Source organism: Mustela lutreola, chromosome 3 (assembly GCF_030435805.1).
Source record: "Mustela lutreola isolate mMusLut2 chromosome 3, mMusLut2.pri, whole genome shotgun sequence".
Classification (NCBI taxonomy): Eukaryota; Metazoa; Chordata; class Mammalia; order Carnivora; family Mustelidae; genus Mustela; species Mustela lutreola.
Genome location: NC_081292.1, coordinates 35,741,085 through 35,763,392, shown reverse-complemented (window position 1 = coordinate 35,763,392; position 22,308 = coordinate 35,741,085). Strand labels below are relative to the sequence as shown.

The following is a 22,308-nucleotide window of genomic DNA, read 5'->3' as shown; positions in this document are numbered from 1 at the left end:
TTTAAAAAAAGAAAAGGAAAAGGTGTGTCATCAGTCTCTTAGTTATATTTTTGGTTTAGAATGCTCATGGATCCATTCATTCATTCACTTACCCATTTATTTAGCGAATGTATGGAGAGCATTTTATCTGTATGATATTAAGCACTGAAAAAAACCAGCAGTATTTAAGAGCAAATAGCTAATGGGAAATACTGGTGGTAAACAAGTAAACAAATAAATAAAATATTGGCACATGGTATAAAGGAAATCAACAAGCCTTTCCAGTCTTTTTGTTTTTTTTTTTGTTACTGGCATAAAAAAGCTTATTAAACTTACTTGTCTTGTTCATTTATTTATTTGTCTACTTATTTATTTTCTCTCTCCTAGTGGACTATAAAAGCCACATGATCAGAGACATGGTCTTGTTTCCTGCTGTTTTCCCAGTGTAGGGACACTGCCTGGCACATAGCAGACACACAGTACATATTTGTTCAATACATTTGCTGATGAAATGAATATGATAGAAACTGACAGAGGCCCTGTGCCAGATGAGGGGACCTGGAAAGCATTGTGTTTGTATTTGTAATTGTATTTGTAATGCATTTGTTTTTAAAATATTTGGTCAGGGGCGCCTGGGTGGCTCAGTGGGTTAAAGCTTCTGCTTTCAGCTCAGGTCATGATCCCGGGGTCCTGGGATGGAGCCCTGCATCTGGCTCCCTGCTCAGCAGGGAGCCTGCTTTCCTTCCTCTCTCTCTGCCTGCCTTTCTGCCTACTTGTGATCTCTGTCTGTCAAATAAATTTAAAAAACAAAACAACAACAAAAATACAAAATAAAATATTTGGTCAAAGTATGTGACCAAACCGCTTTGGTTTATCTTTATTTCTAAATATGAATGACATTTGCTTTTGTTTTTCTTTTTTTAAAGATTATTCATTTATTTAATTGACAGAGAGAGATCACAGGTAGGCAGAGAGGCAGGCAGAGAGAGAGGGGGAAGCAGGCTCCCTGCAGAGCAGAAAGCCCCATGGGGGGCGGGGAAGGGGGGGCTCGATTCCAGGACCCTCAGACCATGACCTGAGCCGAAGGCAGAGGCTTAACTCACTGAGCCACCCAGGCGCCTCTGACATTTGTTTTTTAAATTTACAATTGACCTAAAGCTGTTTTAAAGATGCATATTAAAAACTTATTTAGGGGCACCTGGGTTACTCAGTGGGTTAAAGCCTCTGCCTTAGGCTCAGGTCATGATCTCAGGGTCCTGGGATCGAGCCCCGCATCGGGCTCTCTGCTCGGCTGGGAGCCTGCTTCCTCCTCTCTCTCTGCCTGCTTGTGATCTCTGTCTGTCAAATAGATGAATAAAAAATCTTAAAAAAAAAAAAAAAAAGAACTTATTTAAAAGCTGTTGAACTGCTTATTGAAAACTACCAGACTGTCTTTTAAAACAAAGAGGTATGAAGAATCAGGGAACTCACTTCCTTTAAATTCTGCAGTCCACTTCTCCCTTCAGAATTTTAAGAGATTGGCTGGCCTGCTGAAAGCACAGATTTGCATTTAAATTATCCTAAATAAAGCCATAAAGCCTATTCTAAATTTGTAAGGTGTGAGAGTGTTTTCCTTTGCTTTCTATTTTATCTCTTAGCTTTAGATATTTACTTTAAAATCAATAAGAAAATTTAAATACCATAAGAGAAAAATGAGCAGAGGCTCGAACAAGAAGCTGTTATGATAAATGAATAAATTTTAAAAACAGAGAAAGAATATAAAAAACACAAAGAGCCAGAGAGTAAAGGAAAGTCTGTTCTACCTCTTTTGCAATTAGGGAATTGAAAATTAAAATAATGAGGTACCACGTGTTGCATATCATTTTGGAAAGAAAACGGTTTGGGGAAACAGGAACTCATGCACTATTACTGTGAATATGGATTGTTTCAACCTTTCCAGGAGCAATTTGACAAAATGAATTAAAAGCCTTAAACATACATTTGCCTTTTGACCTATTAATTTCACTTCTGAGAATATATCTTAATGAAATAATGAAGTATGTGTGAATATTTAGCCATAAAGATAATTAAATGAAGTACTCTTTAAGGTAGCAAAATATTAAACATCATTTAAGTTACCAACAAGAACAAAATAAAGTTATGGCACTTTTTAAAACTCAATATAATTGTATTTGGCAAGTATAAGTATTGTCCATAAGTTTCTTTATTGACTTGGAAAGATGCTAAAGAAGTATTAAGGGGGAAGAAAGAAAATTAAAAGTAATTTTTATAAAAAACATTAAAAATTATTTTTCCAACATTGTGTAAAAGTACATATTTTGGAGATAGGGAGATAGAGACTGAGGTAAGAAAGACATGAAGTCTATTCATGGGTGTGTTTTTAGTGCTTGTTTGTGGATAAGTAGATTGTCTAACTATGGCGAACCCACAAGCTTTTGTATTATAATGTGTATGCTTTATTTAAAGTGTAAAGATACATAATTTTGCTTTAAAGTTTCCCTGGGTGAACCAGTAGAAACGTGGACAGAAGCCATGAACAGGCAGTTTCAGACACCTGGTTAGCTATCTTGGATGTGAAGAGATGCTTGAACTAACAAGTGAAAGAGGAAATGCAAATATTACATCAATAGGATATCACTTTGTACTCATTGTATTGGCCAAAAAAAATTGGTGAGAAAAAGGACAAATAGAATTCTGATAGAATCTCATTGGTACAACTCATTCCTGGGAATGGCTCTGGAGGGCCATTCTGGAGAGCACATTAAGTGGGTTTTTCTGGGATTAGCCATCACTCCAGGTCCTGAGAATAAGAAATCCAAATCAACCTGACTTTATTTTATTATGGGTTAATATGGATCTGTTATTATTATGGACTTTGTTTTATTATTATTTATATCATGGATAGAAAAAGCAGATAGGAGTACTGCTTCTCTCAACCTAATTCATACAAGCACAGTGAGGTGTATTACTAAAAGAAAGTAGTTAAAATCTTGATAAAGGATCCCATGAACTTAGATTTTATAATAAACAAGGAGGAAATGGATTAAAATGATCAGATCAGTGAACTTGAGGAAGGCAGACTTCAGAATGGCCCAGCATTAACATAACTTCTTCAAGCCTCAAGAAGCCACCTGCCCTGGAGTGACACAGCAGCCTAGAAGGACACAGCTCGAAGAAATGACCATTGGGCCAGAACTATGTCAGATTTTGTAGACAATGACCACTGTATACATCCTGGAAGTCAGTCAGAATATCTGGCTCCTGTCCTAGCTCAGCAAGAAAAGCATTCAGAAAGATTTTAGAAACAAAAAGACCTCCAAGGATCATTAGAATTGAGTCTTCCTCTGGCCCCCACTGTGGGGCTGGAGTGTGAAGGGCACAGAGACGTGTCCAGGCCTGATTATGAAGAACGTGAGAGGTCATGGTGTAAGTTTTCGTCTCATAAAAAAAATTACAAAAAGCACATCATCTGAGTTGCATTTTAGAAGAATAACGATGGGAGCTTTGAGAGAAAGAACGTTTCTGATTAGGGGACCACATTGTGAATGAACTGGACCTCAAAGGAAAGCAGATGGTCTGTGTACCATGATGCCAGGCAGGCAGGACATGGCTGATGTTCATGCAGTACAGAATCAAGGTGGGCCAAAAGTCGGGGGGAAATCCAGATGGTAAGCATAAGCTAGATGCTCCAGATGTAGTGAGGATTAAAACTCTGAAATATCATATCCAGACCTTAATGCCAGGTAAGGCAGTGACAGTGGAGACCATAAAAAGTAAGGCAGTGTAGTCTGTACCAGAAAGCTGGAGACCACCGAAGGGTCCGTATCTACAGAGAGGGGGTAAGGAACTAGTGGCCAGTGGTTACCATGGAATTCTTTGCAGCTGGTGTTAGAACTAAGCAAGCACCAGCAATGTGATTAGATCTGAAGAAGTTCATAGCTAGAGTTCCCAGACAAAATATAAATAAAAATAAAAAATAAATTATATATAAAAATATAAATAAAAAATAAAAATTAAATTTGAATTACTGACAAACAACAGGTACCTTATAAGGATAAATATATCCCAAATCATGGCTAAATCTGCCACTCTAGCCATTTCACAACACAGTTGCTGAAAATAAAAGCTATGCACACAGGCAAATCAACCCAACATTTCCTAAGAATATATAACAAACACATCGACAGCTGTTGTGTTTGTGGGAGAAGGGAGTGGGGATACAAATGAATACATAAGTATTATATAAACAAAGACACAAAAGAAGGGAGGCCTTTGAGTGGACACTTGGTGATAGTGAGCTGAGTGTGATGAACTCAGCTCTTATCTGCCTAAGTCTCAGAGGAAGTAATAACGGTTTGCCTGCGCTCTCCCGGAGTCTTGGAATTTCTTCCCGGTAGTCCTGCTGACACTGCCCGACTGATAAACAGCTTATTCTGTTCTGCAGAGCAATCCCTGTGGAATACTCTGGCACTGGCTGCAAAATTAAGCCCTGGGAAAGTGAACAGGTGAGGGAGTTGGGTAGGTGGCATAAGATTCAGGAGGGGAAAAAATTAATAATTTCATAAACCTCGTAAAAAAAATGAAACCAATAGATCTTCTTAGGAACATTGCTTCAGCTAGATTTCCTTCCTAATAGAGGGACATTCGTACAGGGTAACTATTAGTAAAAGAATGTCAGCAAGCACAAATCCTGAACTGTTGCCAAGAGTCGCTGCGAGAGTCGGCAGAGTCTCCCCATTGGCAAATGACAGTTCAGTCCATGTCACCGAGTCACCCTTACTTTCTTAAAGCCTTTTCCTTTTTTCATGTTACAGCTGATTACAAGGAGAGCTTTAATACGATTGGAAACATCGAGGAGATTGCGTATAATGCGGTTTCCTTCACCTGGGACGTGAACGAAGAGGCGAAGGTGAGTGGGAAGACAGTATTGATTCATTTCTCGTGCCTTTTGCATAAGGCCACCGTTCCCTGCAGATGTTTCTTTCACAAAAGTCTCTGTAAGGAGGGGAAGACCTGTTAACTCAAGCCAGCAGAAAAGGAACTGAGCCTCTTAGCTTTCTCTTGAAGTTACGCCCATTCAGTTTTGTGCAGTTAAATTGCCTTTCGGGAGTAAGGGAGAAACGGGAGTGTGTGTGTTTCGCTATGGCCTCCTACAAGACGGGCCAAGCTGCATGTCCCTCCCAAATCCTCGAGCTCCCCATGCTTCATTTTAGCATGTGGGGTGGCAAGGCTGGGCCAGAAGAACTTTTTCAACTACACTGCAGGTTCCCCCAAACAGCCCTGACTGCTGCCTTCTCCAGAGGCAGGAAAAGTGTTCGGAACTGTGGTCTCCATAAGTAAGTGATTGGGCAGGCCTCTGGCCCCATGAGTCCCTCCAGGCATACCGTGGTTGACGGAGAGGTACAGAAAGGCCTCTGATCTGCACTCCCTGCAGTATAGCTACCACCATGACCTTGAACCAAGTCTTCCATGCTGACTGCTTTAGCTTTTCCCATTTTTCTCTGGTGCCAGTATGGTTAGAAAGGGTGGTGGTAAAATCTCTGGCTAGTTGTACGCTGAGGACAGATGTCCACTACCACACTGATTTGGGTAAAAAAAGTAAGACTTGCTGATACTCGGATTTGCTTTCCAGACACGTCTCTCTCTGATTTTATGAAAGCTACTGACTTTCTCCGTATACTCCGTCCTCTGTGTTCTTGAGCTTCTGACCTTTGATCTTTGTTTTTCACTTAAGAGAAGGTTCCAGAAACCTAAGCTTATTTTCTGCCTCAGTTATGTACCATGAAGGAGGGTGTTAGCAGACTCTGTCTTCAAACTAATGAAAAGGTCAATATAAACAGTTCCCTTCAATGCTTCATTGTCTGCCAGCAGGGGTAAGGCTAGGTGAGAAAGGAAAGTGGATGGGAGTTTGTGGGCACGAGTTATGGAAGAAGAAGAATTGCGCAGTGTCTCATTTCACTCAGGTATGAAACAATGTGAGCAAAATTGGCTTTAGGCCCAAGAAAGGTGACCCAAATGGGTAAGTGGCAATAGAGTGCCAGAACAGCCTAGAGAATGTTCCAGTGGCTCAGTGCGTGCAAGGAAGGAAGCAGGCCTTGAAATGGTTAGGAGGTCAGATCCCACACAGAACTGTAGGGGAAGTTGGTCTCTGCACTCCGCCTCCATTTACGGTTCCTTGGGCAAACCTTGTGCTCCCTTTTCATGCCCCCACTCTGTCAGAGGCTAGATGACTGGGCTAGATAACGAAAGGCTGTCTGGGCCATGGCACCGTGGGGCGGGGGCTGGAGTCCTTAGTTAACCATCTGACCTCCCTGGGCTTCAGTTCCCTCCCACATACAAGTACAACACTGATCAGTTGTCTTGGCTGCACCATACATTGTGCTGAGGTTACGATGGGTGAAGATCTGGTGCGTGGGGAGGAAGGACAGGGCATCCAGTAACCCTCCAGCCGCGTGAGGGGCCAGACACAGGCCCACCGCACTGCGGGGAGCACAGGGCTCAGGTGGGCTCCTGTCGTTGGAAGTGTCTTGTCACTGTAAAGCAGGCCATAAAGGAGAGCTGCCGTCAGAGCCCCAGTTTGGATCATCAGGTTGTCTGTGACAATGAGTGCCTGGGAGCGAATGTGTCCATGGAGGCCTTTCACAGAAAATGCCTCGCCAGAAGGGACAGCTGAAATGATGGAAGCCCATAGTGTGGTGAACCCGCAAGGTAGTCACGCTGGGGTTGAACAGACCTTTCTTTTAAACCAGTTCAGACAATGGGGCGCCTGGGTGGCTCAGTGGGTTAAGCCTCTGCCTTCGGCTTGGGTCATGATCCCAGGTCCTGGGATCGAGACCCGCATCAGGCTCTCTGCTCAGCGGGGATCCTGCTTCCTCCTTCTCTCTCTGACTGCCTGTCTGCCTACTTTATGATCTCTGTCTGTCAAATAAATAAGTAAAATCTTAAAACAAACAAACAAAACCCCCAGTTTAGGCAATAGTGCTCATTTCCCACAGATAGAAGCTCACTTGTCTTCTTTCCTTATGTGTAGTTGTGCCCATGTGTTGTTCCAGGCTGACAAGTTTAAGCCCATATAGACTTTGACAAACGGCAGTGGGGAATACTTTATATTGCTTATTGGGGCAAAATTTGTTTGCTTAATATATATTTTTAGCGACCTTTACTTGGTTGTTGCAGTTGTATGCAGTCTGGGTTTATCAATAAGTAATAAAAAAATAATAATTTCCCCCAGACTACTGGAAGGACTTTTTTAAAAAGAAAAACAAAACATTTAAAAGTCAAATTCACTTCATTAAGGAGGCAAGAATTTTTTTTTGTTCAACCTGTAGACCCTAAGGTATTTCTTTAAAATATTATTGATTCTGAGGTACCACGGTGGCCCAGTTGGGTAAGTGACCGACTCTTGATTTCTGCTCAGGTCATGATCTCAGGGTTGTGAGATTGAGCCCCATGGCAGGCTTTATGCTTGGTTGGGGCGTCTTCTTGAGATTCTTTTCATCTGCCCCTCCCCCTGCTAGCACGCATGTGTGCGTGCGCGCGCGCGCACACACACACACGCACACACTCTCTCTCTCTCTCTCTCTCTCAAAATGAGTGAATAATTTTTTTAAAAAAATAACATAAAATATTATTGTTTTTAAAATAAGCAGATTGCGGGGCTCCTGGGTGGCTCAGTGGGCGCCTTCGGCTCAGATCATGATCTCAGGGTCTTGGGATCGAGGCCCACATCCGGCTCTCTGCTCAGCCGGGAGCCTGCTTCCTCCTCTCTCTCTCTCTGCCTGCCTCTCTGCTTGCTTGTCATCTCTCTCTCTGTTAAATAAATAAATAAATAAATCTTTTAAAAAAATAATAAAATAAGCAGATTGCAAAAACCAAAGTTGTGTGGTTGTTGAGGAAACAGTTTCAACAAAGCAAGAGGTAAAAGCTTCCCTCCCACAGAAGAGTTGTGATTTTCATAACATGGACTTCTCAGGAGCTGTTATATTTCTCTTCAAGTTCCTATTTGTAACATCCACAGAGAAATCTTCTGTGGGCTTTGAGGCTGGGGCTCCATTCAGTGTCCCATGTTATTTTGGTTTACATGGCCAGAGAACACAGCTTTCACGTGGCCCAAAGAATGCGTGTGTGCGTGCATGTGTGTGTATCATGTATTTATGTTTATATTTCAATTTTAAAATTTTTTGCCCAATAATCAGGGGATTAGGGTTTTTTATCTAGACTTTCAGATTCTTATGGATAATGAAAGATGCTGGCATCCATGAGCCCAAGTGTTTGCAAGGCTACCGAGTGGCTCTTGTGAGGTAGTAGCTGTTCTTTTTAATACTTTTTTTTTAGTTTTTCCCATTCTGGAGCTTTCCTTACCTGGGCCTCAAGGACATCTGAGTTTTTAATGCCTCAACCACACCCCCTTGAAAACTGAATGTGCAGTTTACATCTTCACTGGTTGTCAGAGTTGGGGAAAGTAGTGACCCAATGGAGGGTGATACGGTATGTCAGAGAGGAGTAGGCCAGGAGCCCCTCCAGCATTCTCTGGTTCCTCAGGCCAGGCTTTTGGCAGCAGGCCAGAGTTGGCACTGTTGAGAGAGTTGCTGTGGCCTGTTGAATGCCCGCGGTGGAGGTAAATATTTTTTTCTTCTGCTCTTTCTTTTAAGATTTTATTTATTTTTTTTGAGAGAGAGAGAGAGAGAATGAGAGAGAGAGAGCATGAATGGAGAAAGGTCAGCAGGAGAAGCAGACTCCCTGTTGAGCAGGGAGCTGGATGCGGGACTCAATCCTGGGATTCCAGGATCATGACCTGAGCCGAAGGCAGTCACTTAACCAACTGAGCCACCCAGGCTCCCTGATGGTGGTAAATCTTGATCTTTGAAGATGTTTAAAAGGAAAACATCAGAAATCACTTGGGTACAAGTATAAATACATATCAACAAGTTGGATAACACCACTCCATGGATAAAAATGAGATTTCTCTCACACAAGACCGGCTTTAATGACAGCAGTGTCAGAAGAAACACTAGAAATGTACTTTGAGTCACAGCAGCATCTGAGAAAACCATATGTTTTCCTATGGTAGTAGCTATGTTAAAGGATAGCTTTTATTTGGAGATTTAAGTTTTGGAACATTCATTTAAATAAAACAGTCTGGTATTTGGTAGTCTTAACACACATGTATAATTAAGACCTGATGATAAAGGTTTATGGCTTTTTCTAAGGCATGGTTCCTACTTCTTTCCTTTGTTGCCACCTTACATTTTATTTCTACTCTCCTTTAGCATGAATAGAAGAAAGGAAAGGTTGTGAAATTCTAATTGTTTAATTTATCTATGGGCAAAAGTTGGGCTAGGGAAGGTGTTAATACTGTTAGTTAAAATGAAGTCCGAGAATTAAGTCCAGGTTCTCAGTCTCCATCGCAGCCTGGTTCTGGCAGAATGATCAGTGTTCTTATACTCAGAACCGGTTTTGCTGGTTGTGCCACAGTGTCCCTCTGCGCAGTGACACAAGCAGCAGAGATAGTCTTCAACCGGACCTTGTTTTCCCCTCCGGGTCTGTGCAGTCTGGAAGCTCATGTAACCTGAACTGGTGTCCCTGGGTCCTGAGGAACGACTCAGTTGATACCTGGTTGGGTGAGGGTCTCCGTGTCCGCACTGTCACAGACTGGGAATGGATGGGGAAGGGAGGACAGGGTGATACAGAACTGCCCTGAAATGCAGTTCAGGCAGTCGGGGACCTGTCGTGGCCCTGGAAGAGTGGCTTTGGAACTTTCTCTTCCTGAGCTTCGGTTTCCTCGAGGGCAGATAGCAGAAAGGGGAATGAGGAAGGGCTGACAGAGTATTAAGGTTCAGTCCATGTGATTCTAATGAGAAGATCACAGTGCTGCATACATTCTTTCACGGGACTCCCGTTTACAAGGTCATTTCAATTCATTTTTTTTCCCCTTAGCCAAACATTGGTATCTACAAAGTAGATTTGTTGCTCACTAATCCCCAGGATGAGGAATTCCCATGCAAGACCCTATTGAATTATGGAAGAGTGGTGAGCTCAGATTCCTGGCACGGAACACTGCCCTTCTCTGGGTGATGACATCACCCCCAGAGCAGGAGTGTACAAACCCTAATTACAGACTTCCCTTTCTCCCAGGTTTCTAAGGAGACTCTTGAAACCGGGCCCCTTATTTTTGTCCTGTGCCATTTTCTCTTTTCACCGTGATTTCAAGATTAAACCAAACTCGATGTGCCACAAAGGCCTCTCTCATGTGACCACAGACAATTACTTGAGCATTAAGATGCTACTTAGTGCTTTGAGGAACAAGTTTCCTTTTTGTGTCTTTTCTCTGGAACACCGTAGCAGCTCCCTCCTCCCCCATTTCTCTCTTTACCCTTCTTAGGGTTTGTAAACTAAGGTGAAGGAAGCTTCTTCCCATGAAGCCTCTTTTAATCCCTCTGCATCCAAGCCTTTGGAATGATCATGATCCAATAAAAATGTTCTTCCTCCCTTGGGATGGCCGGCAATGCTAAATAATCAAGCAGTCAGATGCACCCACTACTACCCTATCTCCCGTTTCTGATTTTTAAAAGAATCTATAATAATGTAATAATACAAAATTCTGTCTCTCCTGGGTTCCTCTTTGCTGCCTGTCATCTCTCTTTGCAAAAGCAGTGATTACCCTCCAGAGCGACGCCCGCCTGCCCCATGCCTCCCTCCCCTCTCTACGCTGAGCTGCTTTTGGGTGATTGGCTAGTCTAGCCTTCTGCTCTGCTGTATCAGCAGTGAATGTCCTCCCTGCCTTTACGGGTTCAGGGAGGAACTCTTAGACAGGAGTTTGTTGCAGTTTTAGAAAAGGTAAGGACACAGATAAGGCATATGTTTTTATCCATGTTAACAAAGTTGGTTGGAGGGCAGGGTTGAGACTTGGTCTGGGTGAGGTGGGGAGCAGAGAGGCTATGAGACATCAGGGATCATTTTCCTGTTACCTCAAGTTCTGATTCCACTAAATACTGACTTTCTACATAGCAGGCATTGCAAGATTAGGCATGTGGACAAGGTGGACTTTTAAAAAAAAATATATGTCCCTCAGAGTTCACAGTCCAGGCTCTTAATCATCCCAAGAGAGAGAAATCTGCATTTTTTTTTTTTTTTTTTTTTAGACCAAAGCATACTATGATTTTCCTTCTCAAAGAAACTTATGGAGTACAGGTCCATAAAAAAAGAAAACAAAGGATTAGCCCCGTCTCCCTGAGCAAAGTAGCTCAATCAAGTCACCCTGCTTTTGTCACTCTCTGTTTCTTTTCTTTACTGCCGACCAGTGAAGATGGTCTCACTGGTCCAGTACTTCTAGCACACAGGTTTTTCCCTGTCCTTGGTTGCCCTGGTGTACATTATTGATACCGTACGTATTATTGATTAGAATGACTATGGCACTGAGGACTGTTCAACTGTGTGTGGGTGGGTGTGTATTAACCTAACATTAGTGATCTCATTTGCATAATTACTACCTCACTTTGTATTAATTAAAGATCAGTTCATGCTTTGTAAGGTACTACTCCATGTTCCTCACTATTCTGTAGCTCCTTTCTCCGGTGTCCTGAATTTCAGTTTCATACTCATTTACATTATTTTTGTACGCTTTTCTTTTACGCTTTATCTTTTGTTATGTGTTATGACCCGATCGTGAACCATGAAGATTATTCTTTTCTTTTTTTCGCAATACCATGCAGGAAGCACAACATAAAAAAATTCAAAGCAAGAATGGTAATTATTATTAGAGAAAATAAAGGTTGCAGAAGGGACACATTGGCTATTAGCTTTATGTCTGCAATGTAAGAAACCCAGTAAGTGAAAGCCCACATTTCTATAAACTCGTAGCAAATATTTACATGTAAGCAATATTCATTTTAGAGATATATTCCTCTAACTTTGGGTCCCTTTGGATGCTTTAAATGAACTGGAATTACGGAAGGGATTTCCGTGTAACTTTTGAAATTGCGAGGAAATTCAAGGTAAGGGGATGCATGTTGTTATTTGTTCTGGATCCTAGTTCTCTTAATTTTCATGCCTTTTATTTATTGCTTTTGTGTCTGATTTTGCTCTTCCCAAAGGGATATCACATGAGAACTGAGAGCCAGTCTGAGTGATGGAAATATGGATGTGCTGTGAGATGAGTCAGCTGAGTGAGCCAGAAAATCCAAGTGGAGGTTGGGAGTAAAAAGCTACCTCCTGTATTTGTAAATCCATCCTTAAAGAAGAAAATGAAGTCCCTTTAAAGTCCCAGCATGGCCCTGCAGCTGCCCTGGACTTAAGGACATTTGATGTGGCCTGTGTCACACATTCCTTCATATTGTGAAACATAAATAGGGCTGTCGTGTAGGGTGACCTTGTCCATATGAAGCCCAGAGTTCTTCCTTTTCTCTCCGGATGGGTCAACCCTTTCTTTTCTGTCTTCTCAGGCTACAACTAGTGGTCAGCAAGTGAAGCCTAGTTCTTTGTTCCATTGGCTGCTAATGGGTGGGGACAACAGCCTTTCTGTATTCATCATCTCAATTTTAGTAGCTTGAAAGATAGCCTGGTAGAAACACCAGTGCTTTGATCACAGCCTATGTGAAAGTAGCAAGTTGGAGAAATTGTAAGTGTTCTAACCATCTTGTACATTGCAAATTGTTCAGTCTCTTTTTGTGGAAAATAAGGTTATGCTAATTGAAAGATTGGCTTGAAATTCACCAGATCGTAGGACTCCATTAAATGGTCCCAATTCTATTGTATCTCTCCCTCCTTCCTTCTGTCTCCCTTCTAATACTTTCATTTAGTGTAAAATATTTAATCCGTTTTTATTGGACCACCTCACGACATTTAGAAAATTACAGTCTTAATAGTCTTGACAAATCTTGCTTTCCAGGGGGATGTTTCTGAGTCCAGGGGGACTTTGTTCTCTTTCTGCCAAATTCCAGTGCTGGACACCAATGAGAAGACAAGATATGTAAATACTGATTTTCAGGATGAAAAAAGAAACCAAAGGAGTGGGCAGAGAAGACCATACTCCTGATGTCCTATCGGTTCGTGACCTAGTTCGTGTCCCTAACCCCCTACCAGCAGTCTGGGAGCTCTCTTTCTGCTTATAAGACAGTCTGGGATGAAATCAGTTTGATAGATAGACTGATTAAGAAAAAGTTACATCCCAGTTTTTTGTCTAAGTAGGACCCAATTTTAAGCAAGTCGTCTAATGGAAGATTAGAGAATATTATAAGGCATCTTTCGTGGTCTCGAAAGTAAAGCAAGGTTTGGGGGAGGCTCCTGGGAGGTATCTTGCAAGGTCAAGATACACACTGCGAAGCAGGGCAAATGGCCTTTTTATGTGTTTGCTGGGGCGTGGTGTGGGTGAAGGAAGTTTTAGAAGGGAAAGGTAAACATTTGCTGGAGTCTTTGGTATTGAACTTAAACAAAGCCATGCCTTTGTTCCAGTTTTATAAGGTAATGGATGGCAGGAGAAGCTATAAAGCTGGAGTTAATTCCCATATAGAAGGAATAATCTGGGGAAGGGATCTCACCGAAGATCGAAAGAGCCTGATCTTTTGTTAGGATGTGGCGTAGTCTTGGTTTCTGGACTGAATTCTGGTTAGGGCTCTGTAACTTCCATGCATGAACTGTTGTATGTGCTCAAGGAAGTAAGTTTCAGATTTGGACTTCATAGGCTGACTTTGTGTGTGTGTGTGTGTGTGTGTGTGCGCGCACACATGTGCACTGTAGTTAATGTTCAGTGGTTATTCTGCCAGCTGCTTTGTATGCATCATGCAGTATTCGTATTTTAAGTGGATATCATTTTTCATTTAAATAATGAAGAATTTGAAGCCCAGAGAGGTTAGCTAGCTTAACTACAGTTGCACAGCAAATGCAAGGCAGAGGCAGAACTCTCATCTTGACTGTCTAAAGCATGTGCTCTTTCAATACTGCCTTTTTGTATGGGAGGACCTCGCAGTAGTATATTCTGCATTATCTCTGACAAAGGGGCCGTCATTCCTTCGAAGCAGCTTGCCTGCTGCATGTCGTGTGCTAGTCCAGGCAACGGACATTCGTGGACCGCTAAGCCAGGCACAGTGTCTGCTCTCAGAGAACATATTGGCCAGGTTGAGAAGTAAGACACAGCCTCAAATGTAAGACACAGCTGTAAATGTAAGACACAGCTGTAAGTAATGTAACATGAGGGGAGGAGTGACAAAGACTCTACTGAAAATAGAGTTAATGTGCCAGGAAAGTTCTGGAAAGGGAAGAAACTCTGTTTTTTATTTTAAGATGTTCCCAACTTCTTACTTTAAAAAGTCAAAAATGAAAAGTTGAAAAAATAATACACTTGATGCCATACACCCTTCACTGAGATTGACTCATTGTCAATAATCTGCCAGATTTCCTTTATCTTTTCTTTTACACACACATGCACACGTGCACATGCACACACACACACACACACACACACACTCACTCTTCACTTCTAAATACTCCAGCACTTAGAGATCTCCTTTCCGTAGGATCAAGGTAAACATGGGGGAGAATTTGGCTTATGAGCTGTGTCTTAAGGTCAGCTGTAATTCAAGCATGGAGAAGTTGGAAAGAAGAGCAGGCCAGGTGGCCAAACAGGAGGCCGGGAGATGCAGAGTGGGAAGCCCTGGAAGGGCAGGGGATTGTGGAGCACAGGAGAGAAGGTCAGAGTTGTTTGTAAAGAAGGGAGAATGAAAGTTAAGAGAAAGGAGGAGATTGACATACAGAGAATTGGGCTGTTGGCAAGAGAGGATCAAGGATGGGACTTTAGACTCATCCCATTGAGCGGCTATGGAAGAGGGACCAGGCAAGGAAGGCATGGTCAGTAGAAAGAGTGCGGAGGAAGGAAGGGGTGGGGAGGTGGAGAGAGAAGGAAGAAGTGCCAGTGAAGTCAGTGCTGTAGGCAGTGGTTTCTGAGAGCCTGGTTCTCATGCGTCATCTGGGGAAGGAGTTAGAAATGCAAATACTTGGCTCTTTCTTTCTTTACCTCAGACCTACTAAACAGGAAACTGTGGTGATAGGGCCCTATAACCCATATTTTAACAAGACCATATATAAAATATAATCCATATTCTAACAAATTTGAGAACCCCTCCTTATAAATTTGCTATAGAGAAGGCTGACCTTGAAGCAAGCAGTTTTAGTTAAAATAGTGAGGAACAAAAGTCACAGGTCAGTGACATGGCCTGTATACTGCCAATAATTTATATATATGCACCTGTGTATGAAATGCATGTTGAAAGACATGTGTTGTGTCATAAGATAAACAGACTGGAACAGCTCAGTGTTAGAGAAATCATTATTCCATATTCCCTGGCTCTTTTTTTTTTTTTTTAATTTTTAAAATTTTTTTGAATATTTTATTTATTTATTTGACAGGGAGAGAGAGCACACAAGTAGGCAGTGTAGGAGGCACTCTTTCCCGAGCAGGGAGCCCGACTTGGGGCTCGATCCCAGGACCCTGGATCATGACCTGAGCTAAAGGCAGCCGCTTAACTGACTGAGCCACTCAGAAGCCATGAGACATGCCCCTCATGGCTCTTTTAAAAAAGAAAAAAACTCTCTTCAAAATGTATTTAGTAAAGTGAGATGCAGAACTGCATGTTTACTGTGGTACCATTTGTATAAAAAAGAATAATGATAGGTATTACATAGCATGTTTCTAGAAGGATACACAAGAAATTGTGAAGGATCCTCAAGATCCTTGCTTGTTGGGGGCACCTGGGTGGCTCATTGGGTTAAACCTCTGCCTTTGGCTCAGGTCACGATCTCAGGGTCCTGGGATCGAGTTCCAAATCGGGCTCTCTGCTCCGTGGGGAACCCGTTTCCCACCCCCTCTCTCTGCCTGCCTCTCTGCCTACTTGTGATCTCTCTCTCTCTGTCAAATAAATAAATAAAATCTTTAAAAAAATAAAAAAAGAATCCTTGGTTGTTGATTGTGGAGGGAGCTATGCAGGGTGGAGGGGCGTTTTTACAGTTTAATTCTTCTGTGCTATAGTATTACAAACTCATTACAAGTTTTGAGTATTAAACATGAACCAGAAAGGATCAAAATAGCAACAAATGATCAGCAAGTTGAGTGAGTGACTCAGTCTATGCTTCCATTCTTCTTGTGAGCCGGAGCCCAGTATTTATGAAACAGCCCAACCCACTGTTGGGCAAGGTCCAAACTTGTCCTTTTCCTGAGGTGCTGTTTCACAAGCTATGTCCAGGTGACAGAGCAGAATGGCAGAGTCCTGTGATCTGAAGAGCAGTAAAGGTTCTGCCGGAGAGATTTCTCGCTTTCCCCCTCCCTGTCAGAGCCTATGACTCAGCCCTCTAAAAGTGTGGTGCAGAGATAGATTTTCAAATCAGTTCACCTCAATTAAATATCTTTTTGCTCAAATTAATGCGAGTCATAACTAACCTGCCTTTGCCTCATTTGGCAATAGTATCACAGAGTGCCTTGGGAGAGAACCCAGAGAGGAAGGGGGTCTTACACTGCGGATCTGGGGACCCACAAAGAAGCAGCCTTGCAGGAGCAGTTGGGGAGACAAAATGGGTGGGGCCTTGTGGCTGTGCCTTGGGGGTGAGGAAGGGCCAGGGTCGGAGGGTGGGAGCAGTTGGAAGAGCAGATACCGGTGAAGGTGGACGCCATGGTAATGACCATGAGCTCCCTTAGATTTTCGTAGCACTTTACATTTTAAAACATCATCTCTTAAAACATCATCTTAAAACATTTTAAGTGTCGCACTACCAAGGTGATGGTTGTTGTACCTGTTTAAAAATGAGTCCGAGGGGTGCCTGGGTGGCTCAGTGGGTTAAAACCTCTGCCTTTGGCTCAGGTCATGATTCCAGGGTCCTGGGATTGAGCCCCACATCGAGCTCTCTGCTCAGCAGGGAGCCTGCTCCACCCCACCTCCCCCTGCCCCGCCTCTGCCTGCCTCTCTGCCTACTTGTGATCTCTGTCTGTCAAATAAATAAATAAAATCTTAAAAAAAAAAAAAAATTAGTCTGAAAGGTCAAATAATTAGTCCAAGGGCCCACTGCTGGAATCTGCACCAACTACCTAATTTTGAGTTTCTAGGTTTTTTGTTTGTTTTTGCTGTGCTTTCCTCTCACTTGGCTTCCAGTTTCAGAGAAAGTTCTGTCTTTTTTCGTACAGAACTTCACTTTTGAGTCCTCCTACTTGATCCTTGCTCCAGGGCTCTAAGTCCCACACTCCCCTTCGGCAGCCTCTTCCGTTCCCGCTCTCCTCCCATGTGAACACCTCCTCCATCTTGAAAGAACACCTGGGTTTGCCCCTGCTTTCTGGTACCCTGTTCCTGGTCCTCCCTCCTTCCTCTATCAGACTTCCCAGCTGAGATGCCTTCTCTCTGTCTTCAAGTCCCGTCTCCCTCAGCAATCTGGCTTCCTACCTTTCTCTCTGTCAGGCTGGCCTCTCAGAGGGGTGTGAATCCTCTTCACTTCTGAACCTGGTGGGCCTTTGCTCAGCGTCGCTCTTCTTGTCCTCTTTCTAACTTGGATGTTGGATACTGTAGCCAGAGTTCTATCCTGATAATGCCCCCTTGGCCTCCTCAGGTGTTCATTACTTGATTACAATGATGAATATCTTGGTTGGCCACTTCCCTCACCAACCCCTTCCTTTGGGCTCCTTCTTAACCTCTTCAACACAGATCCTCCTCTCCCATTAGGCTGGTCTTTTCACTCTTTTCAGAGTCAGCATCCACATCTCTTCTAGCTCAAGACCCCTGCATCAAAACTTCTCGGGCTGACTTGCTGCTTTCTCAGTTTTTCATCAAATCTCACAGCATGTATGGTCCGGGATTGTCAGTTTAGTATCTAATGATACACATTCCACAGTAGCGAAAACCATTATGTCCCTCCTCTCCCTTGAGGATAGGGCCATACTGTACATCACTTCTGCCTCCCGGAGCTTCTGTAAATAGTATCCTCCACGGCACATACACATGGACATGCATAGATATATTCACACTGAATATACAGTTGGTGCTCAATTTACATGTGTTGATATACAAACAAATTTTGAGGATAAATCTGGTCAGAGCAGCCAACCCTGCTGTGCTGTTTTGACGACTTCAGCTACTCAAGGCAGTTCTGGCTCCTAGAAGATTTGCCTTATGAAGGTGAGAGCATGGATAAAGAGGGAACTGTGTCTTTAGGAAGTTAATTCTCTCTTCATTCATTGGACAACTATTTGTTGAGTATCTATCATGGGACTGGCACTGGGAATAGAGTGACCTTGAGGCAGATAAGGACGTCCTCTTAGGAGCTCACAGCCTCATAGAGCGGACAGGTAATTAAGCACCAAACAGATAAACAATAAGATATATCCAAACACTGTGAAGTACTTTGAAGAAAATGGAGAAGAGCAGTGTGACAGAGTTTGCTTCTGGTCATGGGCTGAGGTGGGAAGAGGAGGAGGAAGACAACTCTAGATGGGGGGGTCAAAGCCAATATTTCTGAAACGTTGGCATTGGACTAGGCATCTGAATGAGAAGAAGGAGCTGGCAATGTGTGCGGCAATCTGTGGGGACAGTGTTGGAGATAGCGGGCCCAACAAATAGCCAAGACTCTCGCCTGGGAACAGGCTCGCCATGTTCTCGAAATGGAAAATGTTGAGGGCTAACAAAATACGGAAGACTATGATAGACGATGTGAGTAAACCCAATGTGTATATATGTATATACAGCTATATCCAGAGTATCTGTAGGAGAAAATAAAGGAATATATCGTCAGGTTTTAAATCATTGCCTAAAAGTGCTCTATAAATGGAGGTGTCAGTAAATCTAAGAGCTTCTTAGTTCCTCAGCAGAACGGCAAGCTCTTTGAGGGTAGGGAGTCTGTCTCATCATTCTTGTGTCCCACCATGTAGTGTAATGCCAGGCACAAACAGAAGATACTTGATAAATATTTGATAATTAATGCACGAAGGCTATGAATGAATTCCCAAGGCTGAGATTTCACATGTTCATATTGTCTACTTTTAGGCTGTCTTTCTGTCTCAATTTGACATCGCATCTGCACCAAAATACCGTCATATAAAATGGAATAAAAATGCTGGTATTTAAGAAAGCCATCCATATGGTCTTTAATAATTTTAAGAACCAAGAGGAAAACAGAGTGGGGAAATTGGCAAGAGCACACTTATATATTTATATATTGTTTGTGTTTTAGGCTGAAAATGCTGATTTCTGGGTGTAGGCTTATGTCGCTGTAATTTGGAGGTTAATGCATGTGCAGTTTCTCGGAAAAGAGCTCTTTAGAGTCTCAAAATAAGGAAAAATGTAGCTTTCTTTGTCTTTAATCAGAAGGTACTTGAAAATGCAAAATACAGTTGTTTAAAGAGGAAAAAAATAAATGTTTTCCATCAAGTCAGGGACATTGTGATTTTTTAAAATCCCAAATCGTTTTGTATATCAAAGATAGACCTGTTTATGTTAAAGGCAAGCTCTGGGGAAAAATCTTAGGAGTTAATAATCAAGTTAAAGCCCACTGATCTGTATTTATTTTAATAAATCTTACTACATGCATAGTACACAACTGAGAGTTATTATAACCTGGACAAAGTCACTTGTCTTATGTAAGAACTACAAAATGGAAATTACAGTTCATATGTAAAAAAAGATTTTATTAAGAAATATCAGTTGTCATGAGACTGCCTCTGTTTCTGGAAAGGTCTTGGTGTACTTAGAAACTATCTGAATCAATTTCTGAACCAATGACAAAATTTAAATACTATTTATTATCTGCCTAGATACACCTGATTTAATGAGTATTTTTCTAAGGAATAAATTATGTACTGTCATAATTATAGGAAAATTAATAACAGAGTTTGAAAACATGATATGAACATATGTAACATTCATAATTATTGGGTGACAGACCCAATTGTTCATGGCATTTATATGCTCTCTACATAATCAGGGCTCCTGCTGGAGTTAAAAATTTTCTGTGCTTGACATTTGGGTGAGCATTTGGTGGGGGAAAGCATACCTTTTTCCTAAGTTTCTATAACACACATTTGCAAACAGTGCTTTGTAGATAAACTTCCAAGAAATTGGCTTTCACATTTGCCTGCTGCGCATGGAACTAGGACATGGTTGGGTTTACAAGATGAAACAAATAAATGCTTATCAGTTCTCAAGCCAAGGCTTAGTTAATGCCCTTCCATAGCTTCCCGACCCCTCTACCCCCCAACTGCAGTTAAAGTTCAACCATTTAGGTTTTGAGTGCAGCACAGCGAGACTCTGATTGATACCATCGGGCACTGAAACTCTGCTTCGCTCTTGGTTCAGGCAGCCAGGCCAGAGGAGAGCAGTGCCAACCGTTTTATAAAATCCCTGCCAGTTAGGATAATTCTGGAAACTGCCAACCTAATGTAGCAGCGAGGGAGGATTCTTATGTTGCTTACATTTTGTAGAATCAGGATGCCATCAGTCAGAGAGCCCACTGGACCTTTTACTAAGAATCTTCCTCTATTAAAAGACCCTGATTTAAGTGTGTCCAGGTAGGATCTAGCGTGTTGTAGCTCATTTGACCTCTAAAGATCCTTGCTACTGGGTGGCTGACTGTTCCAGCTCCTGCAAGAGTTAGCCCCATTTCTCGTAGTTCGTTACCAGTAGATCTGTCCTACTCAAGTGGCCCTTGTAAGTATATGCATTCCATCAGCCCAGCTCTCTTAGTTGTGATTGGAGCTGACAAAGGCCCCAGTTAATATTGCATCCTGCCTGTCTGAGTGTGGTCCACTGTGCATGATGCATGGATAATTCACTGACCTGACTCTGAATCCTGATACCTTAGGAGATATGTCTGCACTGTTCTCCTCCAGGTTCTGTGGTGCTAGGCAGGTGCTTTGAGGGAGTGGGGAAAAAAAACAGTCTGCATGGATTACAGTCACTACAGGAAGATTTCTCTATGAAATACAGGGTCAAAGATATGGACAACTGCATAGCTCCCCGAAGTAATCACTGATTTGCTGACACAAAGTTGCATTTCATACATTCTGGCCAAGATAACCCCATTGTCAGTAATAACAGTAACAGTAAAAGAAGTCAAGTGTTCCCAGGAAAGTTGCTTTTATTTGTTTGTTTGACCGTGAGATAGATCAGCATTTGATGAAGTTACTGTAATCTTTAGAACACCGTCATATTGCCTCTCTCTCCCCATGTAGATTTGATGTCTGTGATTACAGGACCGTAACTAGTGCATCCGAGCTGATACTGAGCACAATCTCAGGAACACATTAGGTGTTTAAAAATACTTGTCTTGTGCATGAAAGTTCTCTGTAGCTAGGCAGCAGAGAGCATTCTCTGTCTGCTTTTACCCTGAAAGTTCCGGAGGAGAAACAGGCATGACATACTCGTTCTTAGTGCTCTCCATCACTCAGCTACCCTGAGTAACTTGACGTCTGCATTTTTAGTCATTGGTTTTTTCCTATCATTCCTAAATAATTCACAAGCGTTCGTGGAGTCCACTGTCTCATCCCAGTGTCTGCGAGCGTTTTGTTTCACACATACAGGCCTTCCAGGTTCATACGTGCCTTCCAGCTGTGTTCTGTGTCCTCACTGCTTCTGTACACAGCTCTCTGTGGAGAGCCTTGACCACCCTGTGGTGCTTATAACTGGGTTACTCATCTGTCTTCCTCTTGGACTGCCCACTATGTGAGGCAGGGGTCTGGCTTTTTTCTGTCCCCTGTGTGTAATGTGTTTGACCCCCGATGGGCTTGTATTGATGTTTATAGGATGAATGAATAAGCAAATGAATAGAAACACTGAATGAATGAAATGAATTTATCCAGTGTTAGATCATCTCCAGGCACTTGTTTTTAGATGATGGCTGGAAAAGAGAGTCTGTGTTAACTAGCGTGTCACTAAGACCTTTCATCTTAGCCTTATTATTGATGTGGTGTTTTATACTGAGGTTCCCTCATTATCAAGTAAGAGTTCAAAAACAAAATTAAAAATGATCTTTATATAAGTTATAGCACTAAAAATGAGACATCTGCTTGTATAAATTACCAAAAGCCTACAGGCAGTAGAGCTTGAAATGAGTTACATCAGTTAGATCAGTCCTGGTAGTAAAATCAAAGATTTGAAAGGATTTTAAAATGTAGTTCATGCCAGTGGGTCTTTGCTTTTCCAGGGCTGTTCTTTTTGATATTGCTGTGACACACAAGATCAAGGGTTTGAAAGTGAATGAAAATTTCAGTGGGACCAAATAAAACCCAGGTCATATAATGCATCGATGAAACGGTTTTTAGAATACATAACTGTACAATTTAAGAATGTGTGCTTTAAAGTTAAATGT

The 22,308-nt window shown here is 42.2% G+C and overlaps 1 protein-coding gene across 4 annotated transcripts in view; it reads left to right on the top strand.

The window, feature by feature from the left end:
- The window catches only part of GRHL2 (grainyhead like transcription factor 2), a 161,966-nt gene that overhangs the window by 95,413 nt on the left and 44,245 nt on the right, over nucleotides 1-22,308 (top strand). For all 4 annotated transcript variants that reach the window (XM_059165898.1, XM_059165895.1, XM_059165897.1 and 1 more), the window contains exon 8: nucleotides 4,794-4,888. In XM_059165898.1, the coding sequence (XP_059021881.1) occupies nucleotides 4,794-4,888 (95 nt within the window). The remainder of the gene's footprint in view (nucleotides 1-4,793; nucleotides 4,889-22,308) is intronic.